This window comes from Pelobates fuscus, chromosome 2 (assembly GCF_036172605.1).
Source record: "Pelobates fuscus isolate aPelFus1 chromosome 2, aPelFus1.pri, whole genome shotgun sequence".
Lineage (NCBI taxonomy): Eukaryota > Metazoa > Chordata > Amphibia > Anura > Pelobatidae > Pelobates > Pelobates fuscus.
The window spans coordinates 92895367-92916630 of record NC_086318.1 but is presented as its reverse complement, the minus strand read 5'-3'; the positions used below and the strand labels follow the sequence as shown (position 1 = coordinate 92916630).

At 40.5% G+C, this 21264-nt stretch overlaps 1 protein-coding gene across 1 annotated transcript in view; it reads left to right on the top strand.

The window, feature by feature from the left end:
- Nucleotides 1-21264, top strand: part of CLSTN2 (calsyntenin 2) — an 827610-nt gene that overhangs the window by 610077 nt on the left and 196269 nt on the right. The window contains exon 6 of the mRNA XM_063442469.1: nucleotides 19837-20022. Within this exon, the coding sequence (XP_063298539.1) occupies nucleotides 19837-20022 (186 nt within the window). The remainder of the gene's footprint in view (nucleotides 1-19836; nucleotides 20023-21264) is intronic.

The window sequence follows — 21264 nt, the reverse complement described above, 5'->3', positions numbered from 1 at the left end:
GAATTAACTTTTGGATCATTTTGAATTCCAGAGGACCAAGAAAGGCTTTTGTTTATATATAACATATATTCTAGACTCATGGAGATGTAATCTGTATTTGTGTAACCTAAGCCATCTCAATTGTTTGTATTTCAAACCAAAAATTTAAGAAACAACAAAAAGCTATGAAAGAAAGTGCCTGGTCTCTGTATACTGAGCTGTGCATAGTATTCTCTGAAGCACTGTTGTTTCCATTCCTGCTGAGAATGAATCAATTGCCTTTGCAAAAGAAATGAGCATCATGCAAATGCTTTCAATGGCTGCATGCCTGAGAGGTATCACATTTTGTTTTCATAGGACACATGTAAAAATGCATATTAAGGCATATTTTTGTAAAATTTAGACAAAGCACTTAAAGGGACATCACCAAAATAACTTTAGCTTAATGTAGCAGTTTTTGTGTATAGCTCATGCATCTAAAGTCTCACTGTTCAATTCTATGTCTCATAAGAGTTAAATTAAATTTGTTTCTATTTATGCAGCCCTAGCCACACCTCCCCTGGCTGTGACTGACACAGTCTGCATGAAAACAAAATGGTACCATTATCAATCAGATGAAACTTAGTTTAACCCCTTAAGGACCAAACTTCTGGAATAAAAGGGAATCATGACATGTCACACATGTCATGTGTCCTTAAGGGGTTAAAGGTTTTTATCTCCTGTTTTGCAAATTGAACTTTAATCACACACAGGATGTTCCTGCATGATCTAGCAAGCTATTAACAGAGCAAGAGATAAGAAATTCCTAAACAGAATTTGCAATAAAGGAAGTGTAAACATTAAATGACTCTTTACAGGAAGTGTTTAAGAAGGCTGTGTAAGTCACATGCAGGTAAGTGTGACTAGGGCTGCATAAACAAAGTAATTTAACTCTTAAATGGCAGAGAATTGAGCAGTGAAACTGCAGGGATATGATTTATACACCAAAACTGCTTATAGTTCTTTTGGTGAATATAGTGTCCCTTTATGCCAGTATTTTAGTCTTTAATTAATGTAGCATTGCTATTGAAGAGAATCAACTGCATATACTCTCATTGTCGAATTGTGATGGGTTGACAAAGAGATTTTAAAAACAGGAACGATTCTTCAACTCCCCAGCAATTGTGTCTGCTTAACTATTTGGAGCACAATTCCTAGGTCAGTTTTCGGTAATTCTTGGTTTAGTGAAAAACATTATTTGCTAAACACTGACAGCATTATTTACTAAGGCAGTGGTTCCAAACCAAGTTTCCAGGGTTTTATGCATTTTCTAGTTCTTTTCTGTTGACTATACTGATTAATACTGCAGAGCTACTGTGCTTTGTGTTGGGAATCAATGCAAATGTGAATTGATGCAATTTCAAAGCCAATCTAAGATTTGTATCAAAGTAGCAAAACTAGAGACATTTTCAAATTCACCTGTTTTAAGTTTGACTGTATTGGCATAACATTGATATACACTTTGAATTACCGGAAATTTTAATTTTAAAATAAACTCCGTGAATTGTAATAAAAGTGAATAGAAACTGAATTTATAATTTTTTTTTTTTTAAAGTGCTGACTTACAGCTCTACTATAGTCACAGTTTAATGGAACACTAAAGTATAAGGAATACAATCCATGTAGGGCCCCTTGATATATAGGTCTCCACTAAGTGTGCAAATAAAAATAAAAATTGAGATTTTTACTTGCCATTTTCAGCATGGTCCAATTCAATGCTCCACAAAGAGGAGCATTGGGAACCTGATGCGTATAGGCAGAGAAGTGCTGCACATGTGTCCAAGCTTCCCCATAAGAAGGCATCAAATCAATGCTTTAATATGGGGCCCCCAGCATCATGTGACAGAGTCTTATTTGATCAGTGCCGCGGTAGTACCTTTAGTGACTCTCAGGGTGATGGCTACTAGAGGTGGATTTAACACTGCAATGTTTACAAGTTTCTAAAATACTGCCATGCTTTACATTGCAGGATTAAAAGTCAGGACCACTGCATCCATGTAACTTTTTTGAGATTAAATGACCTGGGTGAGTTTAGATATAGGGAGGGAATCAAAATAAAAAGGAAAATACTACAGTGTAAGGAATCCAAGTTTGTATTCCTAACACTATAGTGTTCCTTTAAGCGAACATATGAAGAGGGGCCATAAATGTTACCCTTCGGTTAAACTACCTGCAGTGTTATTCACTACACATGGGATTGAGAAAATCTGGTAAAAATGGCCAACTTCTGACTACATTGTCAGCTCTCATGCTTACTAAAGCTAAAAATGGTTGGGATTCGGTCTCGCCAAGCACATCTGCCACTATCATCTAGATGCATTCAGTGTCTGGCTTAAAATCAGTGCCTTCACATCTGAATCTGAAAATTTCCTACGCTTTGCAATATGAGTAAGAGTGCTCTGATTGGTTGGTTAATAAGCAATCAATCAGAGCACTTTGACAGCCAAGTCTTGTGAGAAGACTCACTGGCAATGGCTGCCCAGTCGCTACTTTTGCCATGTTAGTAGATATGCTCCTACCTGCTGCATAGCAGATGGGGACATAGGGTAAATCTTTCTGAAGGACCCCCATAGGCTTTTTAAATTTATATATATATATTTTTACTTTTTAAATATGGCAGTTGACTTTTTTCTAGTGAACGTTTTAATGAATAATATGCATAAATAAAAATAAAAAATACAATTACTGAAAGGAGGGAAAGTGAGTTGGGCTATGGAAGGGAAGGGACTAAGGAGGGTAATTTTAATGAGGGAAGTGTCACCCAGGAAGATGGTAGGAGTTCCTCAGGAGGTTTGTTTTCAATGACTTCTTACTGGAGGTTAGGGGACAGTCTGATGCCACAGGGTAAAAAATTCTAAAGCAACGGGGTAATGCTTGAAAAATCCTGCAGATAAGACTTAGCAGTTTGGTAATCAGCAGATGTCAGGAGATGGCCATTCACTGAGTGAAGGGAACGAGAAGGAGTGTCTACAGTTAGTAAAGGCTTTGTAGGTTAGTCTTAGCAGTTTGAGTCCTGAATGATATAGAAAGTCAATGTAATGCATGGTAAAGAGGTGAGAGGGGAGATGTGGGAGTAGCAGTCACTTAGGAAAATCAGCCTGGCAGCAGTATTTATTAGAGAATGAAGAGGAGCAATGGGGGTAATTAGAAACCCCATGAGTCAATGCTACCAATACTATTCCAACAGATTGGAATCATGAATTATGTACATAAATCATTTGGAAGGTTGCAAAATGATTTCCATAGATATTTGTCAATATCAGAAGGGATCATTGAAAACTCTGCTTCTTAGATGTAAGCACCTGATGTGTATAATACAAAAGTATTAAACGCAGTTCTAGAGAACTTACTGAGTACATATATAGCCATACACAGTTGCTGGAATAATCCAGTGATGCAGATGCAAATGAATAAGTATTGCTGTGTGATCGTTTTTTTATTGAACAGAATTGTGAAATGACAAATCCTATTTGTAATACAGGTTAAAGCAACGGCAAGACAAATAAAACACAGATCTATTAAGTGCAGCAATTTTGTAGACTTGATTAACGGAGGTCTCATGAATGATTGTCAGTCTAAAATGATTTTAGCCAAATAAAAAGGCTTTACAAGATGATGCAATACTCTGTTACTTTGCATCTGCACCACTGGACTCATACTCATGAACCACCTGTTTTACTGACCTCTCTTCACTGAAAGAGAGATTTGTAAGTACAACACAAAGGTATTACTATAAGCATGAACCATGCATTCCCTGGAGCATTACAGTTACATAAATGTGTATACGTGCATTTTGTTAGTTGTACAGCAGAGATACATGTTTGTATGTATGTATTTATTTTGTTTTTGTAAAGAAGACATAAATCATCCCTATTAACCCCTTAAGGACGAGTGACGGACGAGGTCCGTCACTCAGGGGAATGCGTTAATGACGAGTGACGGACCTTGTCTGTCACGCGTTAAAATTAACGCCGCGATCGTGCAGTGCCGGACGATCGCGGGGTTAATGCTGTTGCTGGGTCCCTCCGAGTCAGGGGCAGACCAGCAGCAGCAAATCCGGATATCCCAGCCCATGTGATCGCTGTGACAGCCAGTCACAGGGGTCACAATGCTGCTGGGATATCTGATCCGCCTCCCTCCACGTCGTGTGGGTTTGTGAAGTGGAGAGAGACGGATCGGTGCAACATTGTGTCCCAGAAGAAAAGTTAAAGGTTTAAGAAGTTCCCATCCCTTTCCCCTGTATATAAAAAAAAAAAAAAACCCTTTCCCTGCTGTTTGATCACTGCTAGCAGTGATCAATATACAGGTCACAGTACTTCACTGTGATATTTTTTTTTTTTTTACTTTCAAGGGTTACGTTTTTTTTTTTTTTTAACCCTAAGGGGTTAAATTTTATTATTTGATTTCATTAGTGTATGATTTAGTTACTTGGGTGGGTGGAATTTAGTGGGAATTAGGGAAAAAAATAAATAAAAAAATAAAAAAAAATTGTTATTTAGTTAAAGTTTTGTTAGCTTTGTTAACTGTATTTAACAATGTTCAGGAAGTATAGTGCAGAGTATAGTGCAAGCAGTGGCGTACATACCAGGGTCGCAGGGGTCGCGGCTGCGACCGGGCCCGGCCCACCAGGGGGCCCGGCCGCCCCTGCGACCCTGTATGTACCCACAGGGCCAGCCTCTTCTCCTGGGGGCCCCAGGAGCCGGCCACCTCAGGGCCCCCCGAGGCTGGCCCTTCTGTCACCCCGCGGCCGGTCAGGCTGGCGCGCGAGGGAGCACTCTCCCCCTGAGTGCTTCCTCTTCAGCTCCCTCGCGCACCGCACTGATACCGGAGCCGGAAGATGACGTCATCTTCCGGCGCCGGCATCCCTACGCGGCGCGCGAGGGAGCTGAAGAGGAAGCACTCAGGGGAGAGTGCTCCCTCGTGCGCCAGCCTGACCGGCCGCCCAGGAGCCCAGCAGCACCACTGGACCCCAGGGAATCCCCTCAGCACTCCAAAAGGTAAGGAGGCTGGGGGGATTAATAAAAAAAAACCTATTGTGTGGGTAGTGTGTGTGTGAGTGAGTGTTAGTGTGTGTGTGAGTGAGTGTTAGAGTGTGTGTGAGTGAGTGTTAGAGTGTGTGTGTGTGAGTGTTAGAGTGTGTGAGTTAGTGTGTGTGTTAGAGTGTGTGAGTTAGTGTGAGTTAGTGTGTGTGTGTGAGTTAGTGTGTGTGTGTGAGTTAGTGTGTGTGTGTGTGAGTTAGTGTGTGTGTGTGAGTTAGTGTGTGTGTGTGAGTTAGTGTGTGTGTGAGTTAGTGTGTGTGTGTGAGTTAGTGTGTGTGTGAGTTAGTGTGTGTGTGTGAGTTAGTGTGTGTGAGTTAGTGTGTGTGTGTGAGTTAGTGTGTGTGTGTGAGTTAGTGTGTGTGAGTTAGTGTGTGTGAGTTAGTGTGTGTGAGTTAGTGTGTGTGAGTTAGAGTGTGTGAGTGTTAGTGTGTGTGAGTGTAAGTGTGTGAGTGAGTGAGTGTTAGTGTGTGTGTGAGTGAGTGAGTGTTAGTGTGTGTGTCTGAGTGTTAGCGTGTGTGTGTGTGTGCTAGTGAGTGTCAGTGAGTGTGTCTGTTGAGTGTGTGTCTGCTAGTGAGTGTCAGTGAGTGTGTTACTGTGTGTGTCTGGTACTGAGTGTGTTTGTGTGTGTGTGTTAGTATGTCTGTTAGTGAATGTGTGTTTGTCAGTGAGAGTGTATGTTTTGTAAGTGAGTGTGTATGTATGTCTGCCGCTGAATGTGTCTCTGTCAGTAAATGTGTGTGTCTGTTAGCTAGTGTGTATGCGTTTGTTCGTGAGAGTGTGTGTGTCTTCAGCACTTACCTTTCTCCAGCGCCGGACTCCCATGGCGCTGGGGATCCCTCCGCCTCTCAGCTCTGAATGCGCATGCGCGGCAAGAGCCGCGCACGCACTCAAACCGCCCATAGGAAAGCATTACTCAATGCTTTCCTATGGACATTCAGTGTCTTAGAATCGCAGAAGCGCCTCTAGCGGCTGTCAGTGGGACAGCCGCTAGAGGCTGGATTCACCCTCAGTGAAACAGCTTTCAGCTGCAGGGTTAAAACTAGAGGGACCTGACACCCAGACCACTTAATTGAGCTGATGTGATCTGGGTGTCTGTAGTGGTCCTTTAAGTGTGTGTGCATCTGCATGCACTTGCGTACATACCACGGTCGCAGGGGTCGCAGCCCTGCAACCCCTGCGACCAGGTGCCCGCCGCCATGTGTTGCTGCCCCGGCCTGCGGGGGGGGGGGGGGCCACAGATAAATTTTCGCACCGGGGCCCCATGGGTCATGTGTACGCCACTGAGTGCAAGTATAGTGCAGTCAGCCCTGTTAGCGGCTGACTCAGAGGCGACAGACACTGCCTCAGAGAGTGACGCAGGGGACGCAGGGGACACAGGGGACGCAGGGGACTATGTGCCAGATACTGCAGGACCATCAGGGGAAATCGCCGATTCCCCTAATGCTGAACATGGCGCAGATGACTGGGTACCCCCTAATACTTTTTCCCCAGACATCCCAGTGTTTACAGCCAATCCTGGCATACAGGCTGACCTGTCTGGCTATAGTGCGCTGGATGTTATGCAGCTGTTCTTGGGGGATGAGATTTTTGGGGAGATAGTCACCCAGACTAATCTCTATGCGGAGCAATATCTGGCACGCAATCCAGACTCTCTTATCTCCAGGAAAGAGAGATGGAACCCAACCAGTGTGCCAGAATTTAAACAATTCTGGGCACTGACCATGTTAATGGGGCTTAGTAAAAAGCCCGCAATTAGGATGTATTGGTCCAAACATCCTATTTGCAATACCCACATTTTTGCCGAGACAATGCCGAGGGAAAGATATGAAGACATACTGCGGTTTATGCACTTTAGTGATAATAGCAAGTGCCCCCCAAAAGGTGATCCGCAGTATACCCCCAATAAAAACATTTTCATTGATGAGTCCCTGATGAAGTTCAAGGGAAGACTGGGATTTAAACAATATATCCCATCCAAAAGATCCCGATATGGGATCAAATTGTATAAGCTGTGTGAAAGTGGCAGTGGCTACGTATACACCTCCCGTGTATACGAAGGAAGGGATAGCCACCTTGATCCCCCAGGTTGCCCAGATATAGTAGGGACAAGGGGAAAATTGTCTGGGACTTAATAATGCCCTTACTTAACTACGGTTATCACTTATACATTGATAACTTTTACAATAGTATCCCACTGTTAAAAATGTTATACTGCTTCGAGACCGTGGCCTGTGGCACTATTCGAAAGACTCGCACAGGTTTCCCAAAGGCTCTGGCAAGCAAAAAAATTAAAAGGGGGGAAACAGCAGCTCTCCGCCAGAATGAACTGCTGGCACTCAAATACAGGGACAAAAAGGATGTTTTCATCTTAACCACCATTCATGGTGAAAACACTCAGAGGGTCGCAGTTCGTGGCAGAGAGGAATGCAAATGAGTGCCAGTCTGCATACGGCAATATAATCGGCATATGGGGGGCATTGACCTGTCCGATCAACTGATGCAGCCGTATTTGATCATGCGTAAGACCAGGGCATGGTATAAAAAAGTGGGCATATACCTGATGCAGATGGCAATACACAATGCATTTGTCATTTTCAAAAAGGCAAATGCTGGGCTGAATATATCCTTTCTTTCGTTCCAGTTTAACCTCATTACTGGGCTACTTGAGTGCCACACAAGGAGACCATCAGTGGAGCCTAGCAGAAGAATGGAGGCAGGTCACTTCTGCTTTAAGATTCCACCAACCCCTATAAAACAAAACCCCCAGAAAAGGTGCAGGGTGTGTTACAAGAGGGGCGTAAGAGTTGAGACCAGCTATTACTGCCCCGATTGCCCCTCTCAGCCCAGCCTATGCATTGGCCACTGTTTTAAATTTTTTCACACCCAAGCCGAATAAGTAGAACAGTTTTGGGTTGTGATTTTTTTTTAGTTATCTGTCTGATTGGTAACCGAATCTTGGCTTTGTCTCCCGCTTATCCTGTCTTCTCTGATTCTTGACCTCGGCTTGTCCTATCGTTGTTCCGTTTCTCTTTACTCCTTTGACCTCGGCTTGTACCTTGACAATTCTCTGCTTGTATAGCCCGGCCATTCTAAGGACCGGTATTACAAGTTTCTCTCTGTGTTCTCTCTCTTTGTGGTCTGTCTGTGTTTTGGTTTCGGAATCCATGACAGCTTTGCCCGGGATGCAGTTTACCCCAACTATTCCCCTTTTCACAGCAAATAGTATGCACTTGTTCATAATTTGAATTGATGAGCTGCCTATACTTAAAAATATATGTGGCCTTTGAGAGGCAATTTGCAGTCCTGAGCTGCTACAATGAGACTTGGGCCCAGCATCCACTTTTGAAAAATATGGAAGTGGTGTTTCTCCAATGTGCCCCTTCAACATCCACATAACCCTGAGAAAGGTACACATTGGGTTATCGTTGCACTAACATGACATAGCTGAGCAACATATTAGGTGTTACACTGCCTTAGCACACATAAGAATAGCAAAATATACAGTAACATCTCCAAGTGTGTGTCAAAAAGGCAGAAACAATGCTAATTTCAACTAGACTTGGTACAAACCAACAAAAAAATTATCCTACACTAAGGTTTAGAATATACCTTTTGAAATACCCTAGGGTATCTACTTTAAGAAATGGTAGGCCTTTGTGGGATAGTTTGAATTTAAAACCTCATAAGATGCTTGGAAATTGCACATTGGCCCAGCAGCAAAATTCAAAGTTCGGTTAAAAACTGATATGACTTGGTCTCCAATGGGCCCCTTCAACATCCACATAACTCTGAAAAAGGTACACATGGGGTTATTGTATCACTAAGATGACATAGCTGAGCAACATGGTAGGTATTATACTGCCGTAGCACACATAAGGATAGCAAAATATACAGTAACATCTCCAAGTGTGTGTCAAAAAGGCAGACAAAATGCTAATTGCAACTAGACTTGGTACAAACTAACCAAAAAATTATCCTACACTAAGGTTTAGAATATACCTTTTGAAATACCCTGGGGTATCTACTTTAAGAAATGATATGCCTTTGTGGGATAGTTTGAATTTAAAACCTGCTAAGATGCTTTGAAATTGCACATAGGCCCAGTGTCAAAATTCAAAGTTCAGTTAAAAACTGAAATGGCTTGGTCTCCTATATGGCACTTTAGCTTCCCGAAATAGTGCCAAAGAGATACAATGGGGGTGTCCTTTTACTCAGAAGACTTAGCTGAACATAATGCCGGGGGTTTGAACTTAGTGGCACATGTTAAAAATACAAAATGCCCAGCAAAAATGCAATCCATATGTAAAAAACGCACAGAATTCTTTTTTACCACATAAGTTGGCATTTATTGGTGAAAAAATGGGGGCATGTTAAGGCACAATATGCACCTTATGAGATACCCTGGAGTGTCTACTTTTGCAAATGGTAGGCCTTTGTGGGTTTTGTTTTGAACAGTCAAACTGTTATAATACCCCAAACGGAAGCATAGGCTCATTAAATCCGTCTCTCAAAATTCTACTGTGAGTACTGAAAAGGACAGGTCTCCTATGTGGCACTGTAGCTTCCCGAAATAGTGCCAAAGACATACAATGGGGGTGTCCTTTTACTCAGAAGACTTAGCTGAACATAATTTGGGGGGTTTTAACTTAGTGGCACATGTTAAAAATACAAAATGCCCAGCAAAAATGCAATCCATATGTAAAAAACGCACAAAATTCTTTTTTACCACCTACTTTGGCATTTATTGGTGAAAACTTGGGGGCATGTTAAGGCACAATATGCACCTTATGAGATACCCTGGAGTGTCTACTTTTACAAATAGTAAGCCTTTGTGGGGTTTTTTTGAACAGTTAAACTGTTATAATACCCCAAACGGAAGCATAGGCTCATTAAATCCATCTCTCAAAATTCTACTGTGAGTACTGAAAAGGACAGGTCTCCTATATGGCACTGTAGCTTCACGAAATAGTGCCAAAGACATACAATGGGGGTGTCATTTTACTCAGAAGACTTAGCTGAACATAATTTGGGGGGTTTGAACTTAGTGGCACATGTTAAAAATACAAAATGCCCAGAAAAAATGCAATCCATATGTAAAAAACGCACAAAATTCTTTTTTACCACATACTTTGGCATTTATTGGTGAACAAATGGGGGCAGGTTAAGGCACAATATGCACCTTATGAGATACCCTGGAGTGTCTACTTTTACAAATGGTAGGTCTTTGTGGGTTGTTTTTGAACAGTCAAACTGTTATAATACCCCAAACGGAAGCATAGGCTCATTAAATCCGTCGCTCAGAATTCTACTGTGAGTACTGAAAAGGACAGGTCTCCTATGTGGCACTGTAGCTTCCCGAAATAGTGCCAAAGACATACAATGGGGGTGTCCTTTTACTCAGAAGACTTAGCTGAACATAATTTGGGGGATTTGAACTTAGTGGCACATGTTAAAAATAAAAAATGCCCAGCAAAAATGCAATCCATATGTAAAAAACGCACAAAATTCTTTTTTACCACATACTTTGGCATTTATTGGTGAACAAATGGGGGCATGTTAAGGCACAATATGCACCTTATGAGATACCCTGGAGTGTCTACTTTTACAAATGGTAGGCCTTTGTGGTTTTTTTTGAAAAGTCAAACTGTTATAATACCCCAAACGGAAGCATAGGCTCATTAAATCCGTCTCTCAAAATTCTACTGTGAGTACTGCAAAGGACAGGTCTCCTATATGGCACTGTAGCTTCACGAAATAGTGCCAAAGACATACAATGGGGGTGTCATTTTACTCAGCAGATGTAACTGAACACAAAATAAAACTTTTTACAGATATAGCACACGCCAACTTTACAAAATACACACAAGAAGTTCTTTGTTATAAGTTTGTGTGCCAAAAACTAAATAAAACACAATTTTACTCCAATATTTAGCAGAGGTTTGCGGTGAAATGGCTACGTAGAAAGTGTCAAAACAACCCTAGGTAAATAGCCTGTGATGTCTACTTTCTATAAATATATACTTTTGTGTGACAATTTTGTTTTCTTTTATGGCTATTAAGCTTACAAGACAAACATACCAAATTCTAAAATCGCTCCACATTAAAATTTTATTTTACTCCTTGTGCTTTGTGACCTGTAACTACCAAAAAAAACTTTAAATCCCAGACACATTATATATTCTGTAAATCAGGACAACTAAATTAATTTATTTTTAATTACTTTCCTTAACCTGCACTAATTATGATCACATTATTATTGCAAAAACTGTAAAAAAACACAAAAATCTTAATTATTTTGCATATTTCTGTATTTTTTTATATAATAAATAACCACTTATATATATATGTGTTACATCAAATTAAAGCCCTTTCTGTCCTTTAAAAAAACCATATATAATATGGTTTGGTGCAATAAATTAGTAAAATGCAAATTGCAGTTGAACGCAAACAGCAAAAAATGCAAAAAATGCCGTTGTCATAAAGTGAAAGACAAGCTTCCGAAGCTCTGTCCTTAAGGGGTTAACAAGCTCTATGTTTGTTTATTTTCCCTTTTCCTCCTAAATTGCAGCCAAAAAATAAATAAAATCAAACTCGAAAATGTCATGCCTTCTCTGGTTTTCCATCAACACAACAAACATACTCACCATTCATACTCAATTCTTCTACCTCCATTGAATTAAAGGACCACTCTAGGCACCCAGACCACTTCAGCTTAATGAAGTGGTCTGGGTGCCAGGTCCTTCTAGGGTTAACTAATTGTTTTATAAACATAGCAGTTTCAGAGAAACTGCTATGTTTATCAATTAGTTAAGCCGTCCCCTATTTCCTCTAGTGGCTGTCTCACTGACAGCCGCTAGAGGCGCTTGCGTGATTCTCACTGTGAAAATCACAGTGAGAGCACGCAAGTGTCCATAGGAAAGCATTATGAATGCTTTCCTATGTGACCGGCTGAATGCGCGCGCAGCTCTTGCCGCGCATGCGCATTCAGCCGACGGGGAGGAACGGAGGCGGAGAGGAGGAGGAGAGCTCCCCGCCCAGCGCTGGAAAAAGGTAAGTTTTAACCCTTTTCCCCTTTCCAGAGCCGGGCAGGAGGGGGTCCCTGAGGGTGGGGGCACCCTCAGGGCACTGTAGTGCCAGGAAAACGAGTATGCTTTCCTGGCACTAGAGTGGTCCTTTAAAAATGGAAACAAACGGTTTTGAAAAGTTCTAGGCTAATAAAAAATGAAGAAGAAAAAAAAGACAAAACAGGAAAAAAGGGTCCTTTGCAATTATGTTGTATTTTCAGATTATAACAAGGTCATAAGTAGAATAATATAACCCATTATACAAGGTCAATAAAAACAGTATTATTTGACTTGCTCATAGACAGAACGGTACAAATATGTTAAAGGGACACTATAGTCACCGGAACAACCACGGCTTATTGTATTTGTTCTGATGAGTAGAATCATTCCCTTCAGACTTTTTGCAGTACTGCCATTCAGTGTCTCTGGCATCTCTGCATGTAGACACTGAACTTTTCTCATGAGGAGATGCTCATTGGCCAGGGCTGTGTTTGACTTGTACTGGCTCTGCCCCTGATCTATCTCCTTTACAGTCTCAGCCAATCCTATGGGGAAGCATTGTGATTGGCTCAGACCGCCACTTCTGATGATGTCAGCAGACAGCAGGCAGGTCAGGGGCAGAAGCAGCTGCAGACTTGAATACAAGTAAGATTTTACTATTTAAGGAGCAAAATGGGGCCAGGGGGCTCGACAGTGGTTTTAACACTGTGTTCTTAACACTGTGTTCCTTTAACACTGTCATCCATTAATACTTGTAGAAAAGAGGGGGTCACCCATAGTATTGTTCTTTATAGTATGAATAATTAAGATATTATGATGTCACAGTGTCAAGAATGTGTCAAGAATAGAATATTACTTACAACCTCGAAATAGTCTTTTAAAAGGGGTTTTAACAAAGTTAAAAATACTAAGTTATAGTAATCAATAGCAACAATATTCATGATTATAATTTATTAATCCAAATTAATTTTACAGTGAACAAAAGGCTTGTTTATCATTTTTGAAGTACAATATGAAATCAATTTAAGACAGATTTCAAATTCCAGATTAGATAACAGCAGGCATACTGAAAAGTCAAACTTAATAGACTGACAGTGTTATTCACTAACATGGGAACTCAAGGTGAAATCAAAGTAAATTTCAAATTTTAGGTCAAAATGGCCAAACTGGAAACATTCTCTCAGTCAGCTGTGTTTTCAGGCTTTCTTTAAATTTGAAATCCACTTTGAATTAAATTTGAATTCTCACTTTGAATTCCCTGATAGTGTGTTATGCACATGAACAAAGCCCAGCTCACCAACCAACTCCATGGCTTGTTGATGTATTTTAAGCCAGCTTCAGAATGAAAATCATAAAAAATATGTATATATATATATATTTATTTTTCAAAAGAGAGACAAAGAGAGCTAATTAAAGGAAATCATTAAATAAAGCATACCTACAAGAGCATAATACATAATAGTACAACAATTTAGACTGATGATTAATTAAATTGAACAAAACAAAATGTTCTTAAGAGTGTTGACTTAAATATACAGGAGGCTAAAAACCTGTTGAAACTTACATTTATTAATTGGAAAGCTGTGTTATTTAAAAACAATCTAAATGCATTCTCAGATTGTAGACAATCTGTTGACAAATGTAATCTTTCATTCACTGCACTCCTTTCTGTAATTTTCATAAAAAATTGTAGTTTTTTTTTAACATTTTAATTACCTTGCTTATTTATGGATCTCAAAGCATTTCTTGATTATATATAAGTATATTTTTTTTCAATACAAACAAATGAAGGTGTGTGTTTCTTCATGGTGGAAACTGCTGTAGGTATAACAGTGAATTAGAACAAAAAAGTCTTGTATTTGTATTACAAGAACGATGGCGTAATTCACTTCACTCCGTAACATAAGAAAATTGAGTTTTCTCCATTCATGACTACACATGCTTCTAAGGTTGAGATTAAGTTATAGAAGTCTGTCAGAATGTAAGTCTGCCAGAGGTGCTATTATTACAGAACCTTTGCTTGACATGACATCTGTAGCCCTCACAATGTGCATTTTTTCTCAAGTATCGAAATGCTACGCAGAGCACCATTTACTATTTAAGGTACACTGGGGCTTTGTCCTAAAGAGCATGCAATTTGCTTTGATGTCAAAGACCCAATCCATCGGTCAGGTGTGAACTAAATCTAGTTTGCTCGGCTCGCTACATCATTTCTACTTTTCTAATATGCCAGCAAAATAGAAGTGCTGTAACTCATACGTGTGTGGACATGTGTGCATTGTGCTGTGAAGGTGTAAAATTTACCATCAGCATTATTTTATCACCCATGAAAATGTAGCTTTTCCTTAGAAATTAAATTGTCAGAGATAGAATACAAACACACAATATTGGTCATTCCAATTCCATTTATACTGCTTATGTATACGCATGTGTACTGAGCAATTTGTCAGTGAGCATGGGTGTGTATGTACATAAGTACATATACCACCATAGCATTTTCTCGGCTACACAAGCAAAACTGAAAACAAATTAAAATGGAAGTTTTTGTGGGAGATACTCTATTGCAAAATGCATTATTGTCACTCATCATTGTGGGCTGTAGAGCTACTCAATATTTCCTCATTGGGACCTTGATTCCTCCATCTTTAGAAATGGTTTGCCACAATTTAAAATACGTGAAATGGAAGCTGGAATGCCGATGACACTAATATAGACTGTAAAAGAAAACTATAAGAAAAAAAATTCTATTACAGCAGATGTGCTCACATATCACAAGATGGTTCTTGAAAAACAAGACATTTATAACCAATTACACATCTGCCTCATTGACATTGAAGTAAAGTACACATTGAAGTATCAGTACTTGAACTAAGGAATGCACAATATTTCTTTAGAACGTAGTCATAGTATAGTGAGGTAAGAGTTAACACATTTAGACAGTGATGATCAATGGTGTGGACAAACAAAGTGTATGTCCACACAAAACCACACGGAAAAAAAAACGTCAGCAGACTACTTTTCCTTTTTAACCATCTGTCCTGACATAAAGCATAATGTTAATGAATAAAAGTAGAACTAGCATTTTTATATCACTGTCAAGGTTATTCACGAAAGTGGGTGCAAGAATGTCTATTTTAAAGAAAAAACAGCAAATGTCTGTTCAGCTATTCTTGCCTTGGATTTTTTGGCTATTTTTACTCAGTTTTCAAATTTGGAATTGTAATTTGCTACAATTCTGAAATATGTAAATAAACCTGCATGTAAATCAGGGCTGGACTGGGAGAAAAATTCGGTGTCTCTATAAATGGATACCAGGAGACAAAAGGGCCAGGAAAGAGTATTGTGCGTGTGTTTGGACCCTGCTTGTGGTATTGTGTGTGTGTAGAGTGAGCTGATTCTGGTGTGGTATTGTGTAATAAGGTCGGTTTTAGTCGTGTTGTGTTTGTGGTGTAATGTAATGCATATGTGGCTAGGGGCTGTAGAGAATGTGTGTATAGGGGATGTAGTAAGTGTGTGCATACAGGCTATAGTGTGTGTGTGTATATAGGTGATGTAGTGTTTGTAGGGGTTGTAGAGAGTGTGTGTTTAGGGGTGTAGCATGTGTTTGTTTACAATTAATCTAGTGTATGTATAAGGGATCCAGAGTGTGTATGTTAGGAATGTAGTGTGTGTGTGTGTGTATACAGGAGTCTAGTGTGTGTTTGAAGGACCCAAAATGTGTAGGAGATCTAGTGAGTGTGTGTATATAACAGAATCAGAGTGTATATAGTGATCTAGTGTGTGTATATGATCCAGAGTTGGGTAAGGGATCTAGTGTGTGTCTGGAATGCAATGTGTTTAGGGGTGCAGTATGTGTGTGAGGGGTGCTGTAGTGTGTGTGTGTGTGTATATATATATATATATATATATATATATATATATATATATATATATAATATAAATATGTTTGGAAGTATTGTGTGTGTGTGTGTGTTGGGGTTCTGTGTGTATGTGTGAGGGGTGTAGTGGGTGTCTGAGAGGGGTGTGTATGTGAAGGGTGCAGTATGTGTGTGTGATGGATGCTGTGTTTGAGTGGTGCTGTGTGTGAGTGTGCTGTGTGTGAGGATGCTGAGTATGTGTGAGGGTGCTGTGTGTGATGTGTTTAAGGGTGCTGGGTGTGTGATTTGTGTGTGAGGCTGCTGTGTTTAAGGGTGCAGTGTGTGTGATTTGTGTGTGAGGGTGCTGTGTGTGATTTGTGTGTGTGGGTGCTGAGTGTGATGTGTGTGAGTGCTGTGTGTGATGTGTGTGAGAGTGCTGTGTGTGCTGTGTGGGAGAGTGCTGTGTGTGAGAGTGCTGTGTGTGATGTGTGTGAGAGTACTGTGTGTGCTGTGTGTATATATATATATATAATATAAATATGTTTGGAAGTATTGTGTGTGTGTGTGTGTGTTGGGGTTCTGTGTGTATGTGTGAGGGGTGTAGTGGGTGTCTGAGAGGGGTGTGTATGTGAAGGGTGCAGTATGTGTGTGTGATGGATGCTGTGTTTGAGTGGTGCTGTGTGTGAGTGTGCTGTGTGTGAGGATGCTGAGTATGTGTGAGGGTGCTGTGTGTGATGTGTTTAAGGGTGCTGGGTGTGTGATTTGTGTGTGAGGCTGCTGTGTTTAAGGGTGCAGTGTGTGTGATTTGTGTGTGAGGGTGCTGTGTGTGATTTGTGTGTGTGGGTGCTGAGTGTGATGTGTGTGAGTGCTGTGTGTGATGTGTGTGAGAGTGCTGTGTGTGCTGTGTGGGAGAGTGCTGTGTGTGAGAGTGCTGTGTGTGCTGTGTGTATATATATATATATAATATAAATATGTTTGGAAGTATTGTGTGTGTGTGTGTTGGGGTTCTGTGTGTATGTGTGAGGGGTGCAGCGGGTGTCTGTGAGGGGTGTAGTGTGTATGTGAAGGGTGCAGTATGTGTGTGTGTGATGGATGCTGTGTTTGAGTGGTGCTGTGTGTGATGTGTGTGAGGGTGCTGTGTGTGAGGGTGATGTGTGTGAGGATGCGGTGTATGTGTGTGAGGGTGCTGTGTGTGATGTGTTTAAGGGTGCTGGGTGTGTGATTTGTGTGTGAGGCTGCTGTGTTTAAGGGTGCAGTGTGTGTGATTTGTGTGTGAGGGTGTTGTGTGTGATGTGTGTGTGTGGGTGCTGAGTGTGATGTGTGTGTGGGTGCTGAGTGTGATGTGTGGGAGAGTACTGAGTGTGAGAGTGCTGTGTGTGATGTGTGTGAGTGCTGTGTGTGATGTGTGTGAGAGTGCTGTGTGTGAGAGTGCTGTGTGTGATGTGTGTGATAGTGCTGTGTGTGCTGTGTGTGTGGGTGCTGAGTGTGATGTGTGTGAGAGTGCTGAGTGTGAGAGTGCTGTGTGTGATGTGTGTGAGTGCTGTGTGTGAGAGTACTGTGTGTGATGTGTGTGAGAGTGCTGTGTGTGCTGTGTGTGAAAGTGCTGTGTGTGATGTGTGCTGTGTGTGAAAGTGCTGTGTGTAATGTGTGAGAGTGCTGTGTGTGCTGTGTGTGAGAGTGCTGTGTGTGAAAGTGCTGTGTGTGATGTGTGTGCTGTGTGTGAGAGTGCGGTGTGTGAGAGTGATGTGTGTGCTGTGTGTGAGAGTGCTGTGTGTGCTGTGTGTGAGAGTGCTGTGTGTGAAAGTGCTGTGCGTGATGTGCGTGCTGTGTGTGAGAGTACTGTGTGTGCTGTGTGTGAGAGTGCTGTGTGTGAAAGTGCTGTGTGTGATGTGTGTGCTGTGTGTGAGAGTGCTGTGTGTGTTGTGTGTGAGAGCGCTCTGTGTGATGTGTGTGAGAGTGCTGTGTGTGATGTGTGTGAGAGTGCTGTGTGTGATGTGTGTGCTGTGTGTGAGAGTGCTGTGTGTGCTGTGTGTGAGAGTGCTGTGTGTGCTGTGTGTGAGAGTGCTGTGTGTGATGTGTGAGAGTGCTGTGTGTGAGAGTGCTGTGTGTGATGTGTGTGAGAGTGATGTGTGTGCTGTGTGTGAGAGTGCTGTGTGTGAGAGTGCTGTGTGTGCATGTTAAAAGGGATTTTGTGTTGGGGGTGGTAAAAAAAACAACTAATAAGAAGGCATTATGTCCCCCCCTCCCTTCTTACCTTTACCCTGGGAGGGGGGGACCGGCATGGTGGTACCAAGGAGGGGGGGGGGGGACCGGCAGTCGCACATCTTCCCTGGTGGTCCAGTGGGTGAGTGAACTCTAGCCTGCGGGCTAGAGTTCACTCTCGCGAGATCTGGTCGTTGCCATGGCAACGATCCGGATCTCGCGAGAAGAACCAGGCTGAGCTCCGCCGGGTCCTCTCCCTCCCTCCCCAGCCACAGGTCTATTAAATCTGTGATCTCCTCACCCGCCCTTCATGGAATACAGCGGGGCCGGCGCTCGGATAGTGCCGGCCCTGCATAGACCGGCAGGGGAGATCCTGGGACCTCCCCTGCCGGCTTGGCCCATGGCCACTGCGGCCCACCAGGCATTTGCCCGGTGTGCCCGATGGCCAGTCCGGGCCTGAATTGTAAATATACATTAACATGGGGACCCTGGTGAGTGAAAATTGCTCAAGAGTCCCGCTTCTTCTTCACCCAACACTCGAGGAGAAAGTAATGTATAAATGATAAGTAACATTGTGTAGCTCATTTTATTTGCCACATAGATTTCCTTTCTAAATTACAAGACTAGGTACTTTGACTCCACATGCGTCCATTACATTTGCAAATTAGTTTTTATTACAATATCAAAAAGTGAAACAACCTTAGGGAAAGTAATCAACCTTCAAAAATTACAAGAGACAGAGGGGGAAAATGAAATATATAAACACTTTAGCTGATGGGTGACTCGATAAATGAGTTCTAATAAGATTAGTCAGGGTTTCCCTTAGGAAAATGAAAACTAATTTTATCTCCCACGCTCAGTCAGCATCCAAGCAAATAGTGAACATAAAGCAATTAGCAAATGTGATATAAAAAAGCTAGAATTTGTTTTTAAATTGGTTATTGAGATGATTTGTCGCATAGACAACAGAATGCATAAATGTACAGCATTGTAGGTAGAACCATTAAAAATAACTTCTTTGCTAGGACTTTGAAATAAAAAAACATAACAGCATGTGTACATTGAACCAAATTAGATTATGACATGTCATGTGCTAAATCTAACTTTCTAAAAGCTCTGAACTCTAGAAATGGTTCTAGCAAAAACGTAGGCCTCAAACTAATATTGTTTGGATAAGCTTTCCAAAGATTTAATATCTATGGACAAACGTTTTAAATATTTTTAAACATAGTAAAATATCAAAACATATATAAATATATAAAAAAGTTTAGCACAAAATCTTAAATCATTTAGAAAGCTTATCCAACATTATCAAATTGAGAACTATGTTAGCTGGTAACAACATCAGCATCTATTAAGCCCTATACAAATGTCATCCACTAGAAAGATTCTAGCAATAACAAAATGGGTCACATGGCTTGGTTGGTGTTCTTGGATTTATAAAGTGGAGGATTTATTTTTTCAGCATTGCTACCTAGATACAGCTTTTTTAGTGATTACCTTTACAGATATCATATAGTCCACCTCTCTTGGTAATTCCACATGTGTGTGAATCATGCTTTGGCTCTGCAGGACATATGTAGCATGTATCATCTACCATAGTTTTGCAATTTTAAATCGAATTTATTTTTATATATGCATTGTCTTCTGTTATAGACTGGGAGAAGCGCATTGAGTATAACCCAGGATCAGGAAGCATTGCTTTATTCCCTGGTGTTCATCTGGAAACTTGTGATGGACCTGTTTCCTCAATCCGAACGAGCATTGAGCTGCAGACCAACCACATTGGGAAAGGCTGTGACCGGGAAACCTACTCTGACACCTCATTGGAGACATTATGTGGTAGGTTTAGGAAATTACTTATCATAATTTGCTATCGGTGTGATTAAACTCCAATGCTTCTCTTCCTTCACCATGTTAATACGACATACTTTAAAACCCTTCATTCTTTCATGAAAAGGTGTTAGATAAACCCCATTATTTCACAATGATCATACCATATTATTTGTCACTATAGATTTAAAAAATGATCACTTTGAAATTCAACAACTCACAAAAATAATTCCGTCTGCTATTTTCATTTATCAACAACTAATTAAAACAGTCTCTAATGCGGTTCTACTGCTGTGTCAATATTTTTAATGTATTTCAAATTTTATTCCATTTAAAAAATAATAAAAATGTGGTAGTCTCATTACTTGAAAACAAATCAATACCAAATGTTGAGTTAACATTTGTCTCTCCAACTACCATACACATTTATTTCTTACTTTTAACTAATATGAAGATTTCCAAAGTTCATTTCATTGCTTCGCTCACAGTGCTATTGTTTCTAAAGATAACGCCCAAATATTAGGATAAGTCAGTGGTGGTAAGATGAAAGCTGTCCTAAGCACAAATTTACGTCTGCCCTGAAAGTTGCTGGAAACAGTTATTGCTACAAAGATGCCTGGCCACAATGAAAGTGAATCTAGAAAGCAGGGCTATATGTCTTAACTGATCTACATATATATGACACATATGACTAGTATAGGACATGATAAATATGGTTGATGAATAGATGTATTTTTGTCACCACAAATCTCAATGTAGTCTTTCATGAAATTATCAGGACCCAAAGAAAGTGTTTATGCTATTGACTTAGTTTTACAAATTGTTTATATATATGTCTATAATAATTTTAATTTTAAACATAGCACATAATCGCAAATTAACTAATTTACCCTAATTTAGTGCAACCACAGAGAATGCAAGAGCAAATATATAAGGTGAAGAATAGGTATACACCTATATCTAAATTAATTTGTTTTGTTATACCATGTAGCTTTTATTAAGAAAAAAGACAATAGACAATTTTGGTTTCCAACATTAGTGGCAACAATGCACAATAAAGTAGAAGTATGTGAGTGTATAATAAATACACTGGCATTTCTGGAGTGTTATATAACCTCATTGTTGTAAATTAGGTCCAGTTAATATAGATTGTTGAATGTGCATTTGGCTGGAGGCAGTTCACCACACAATTAAATGAAAAAAAATAAGATCTCCCTTAATTTCCAGGGGAGTTAAAAGAGCATCTGCGGA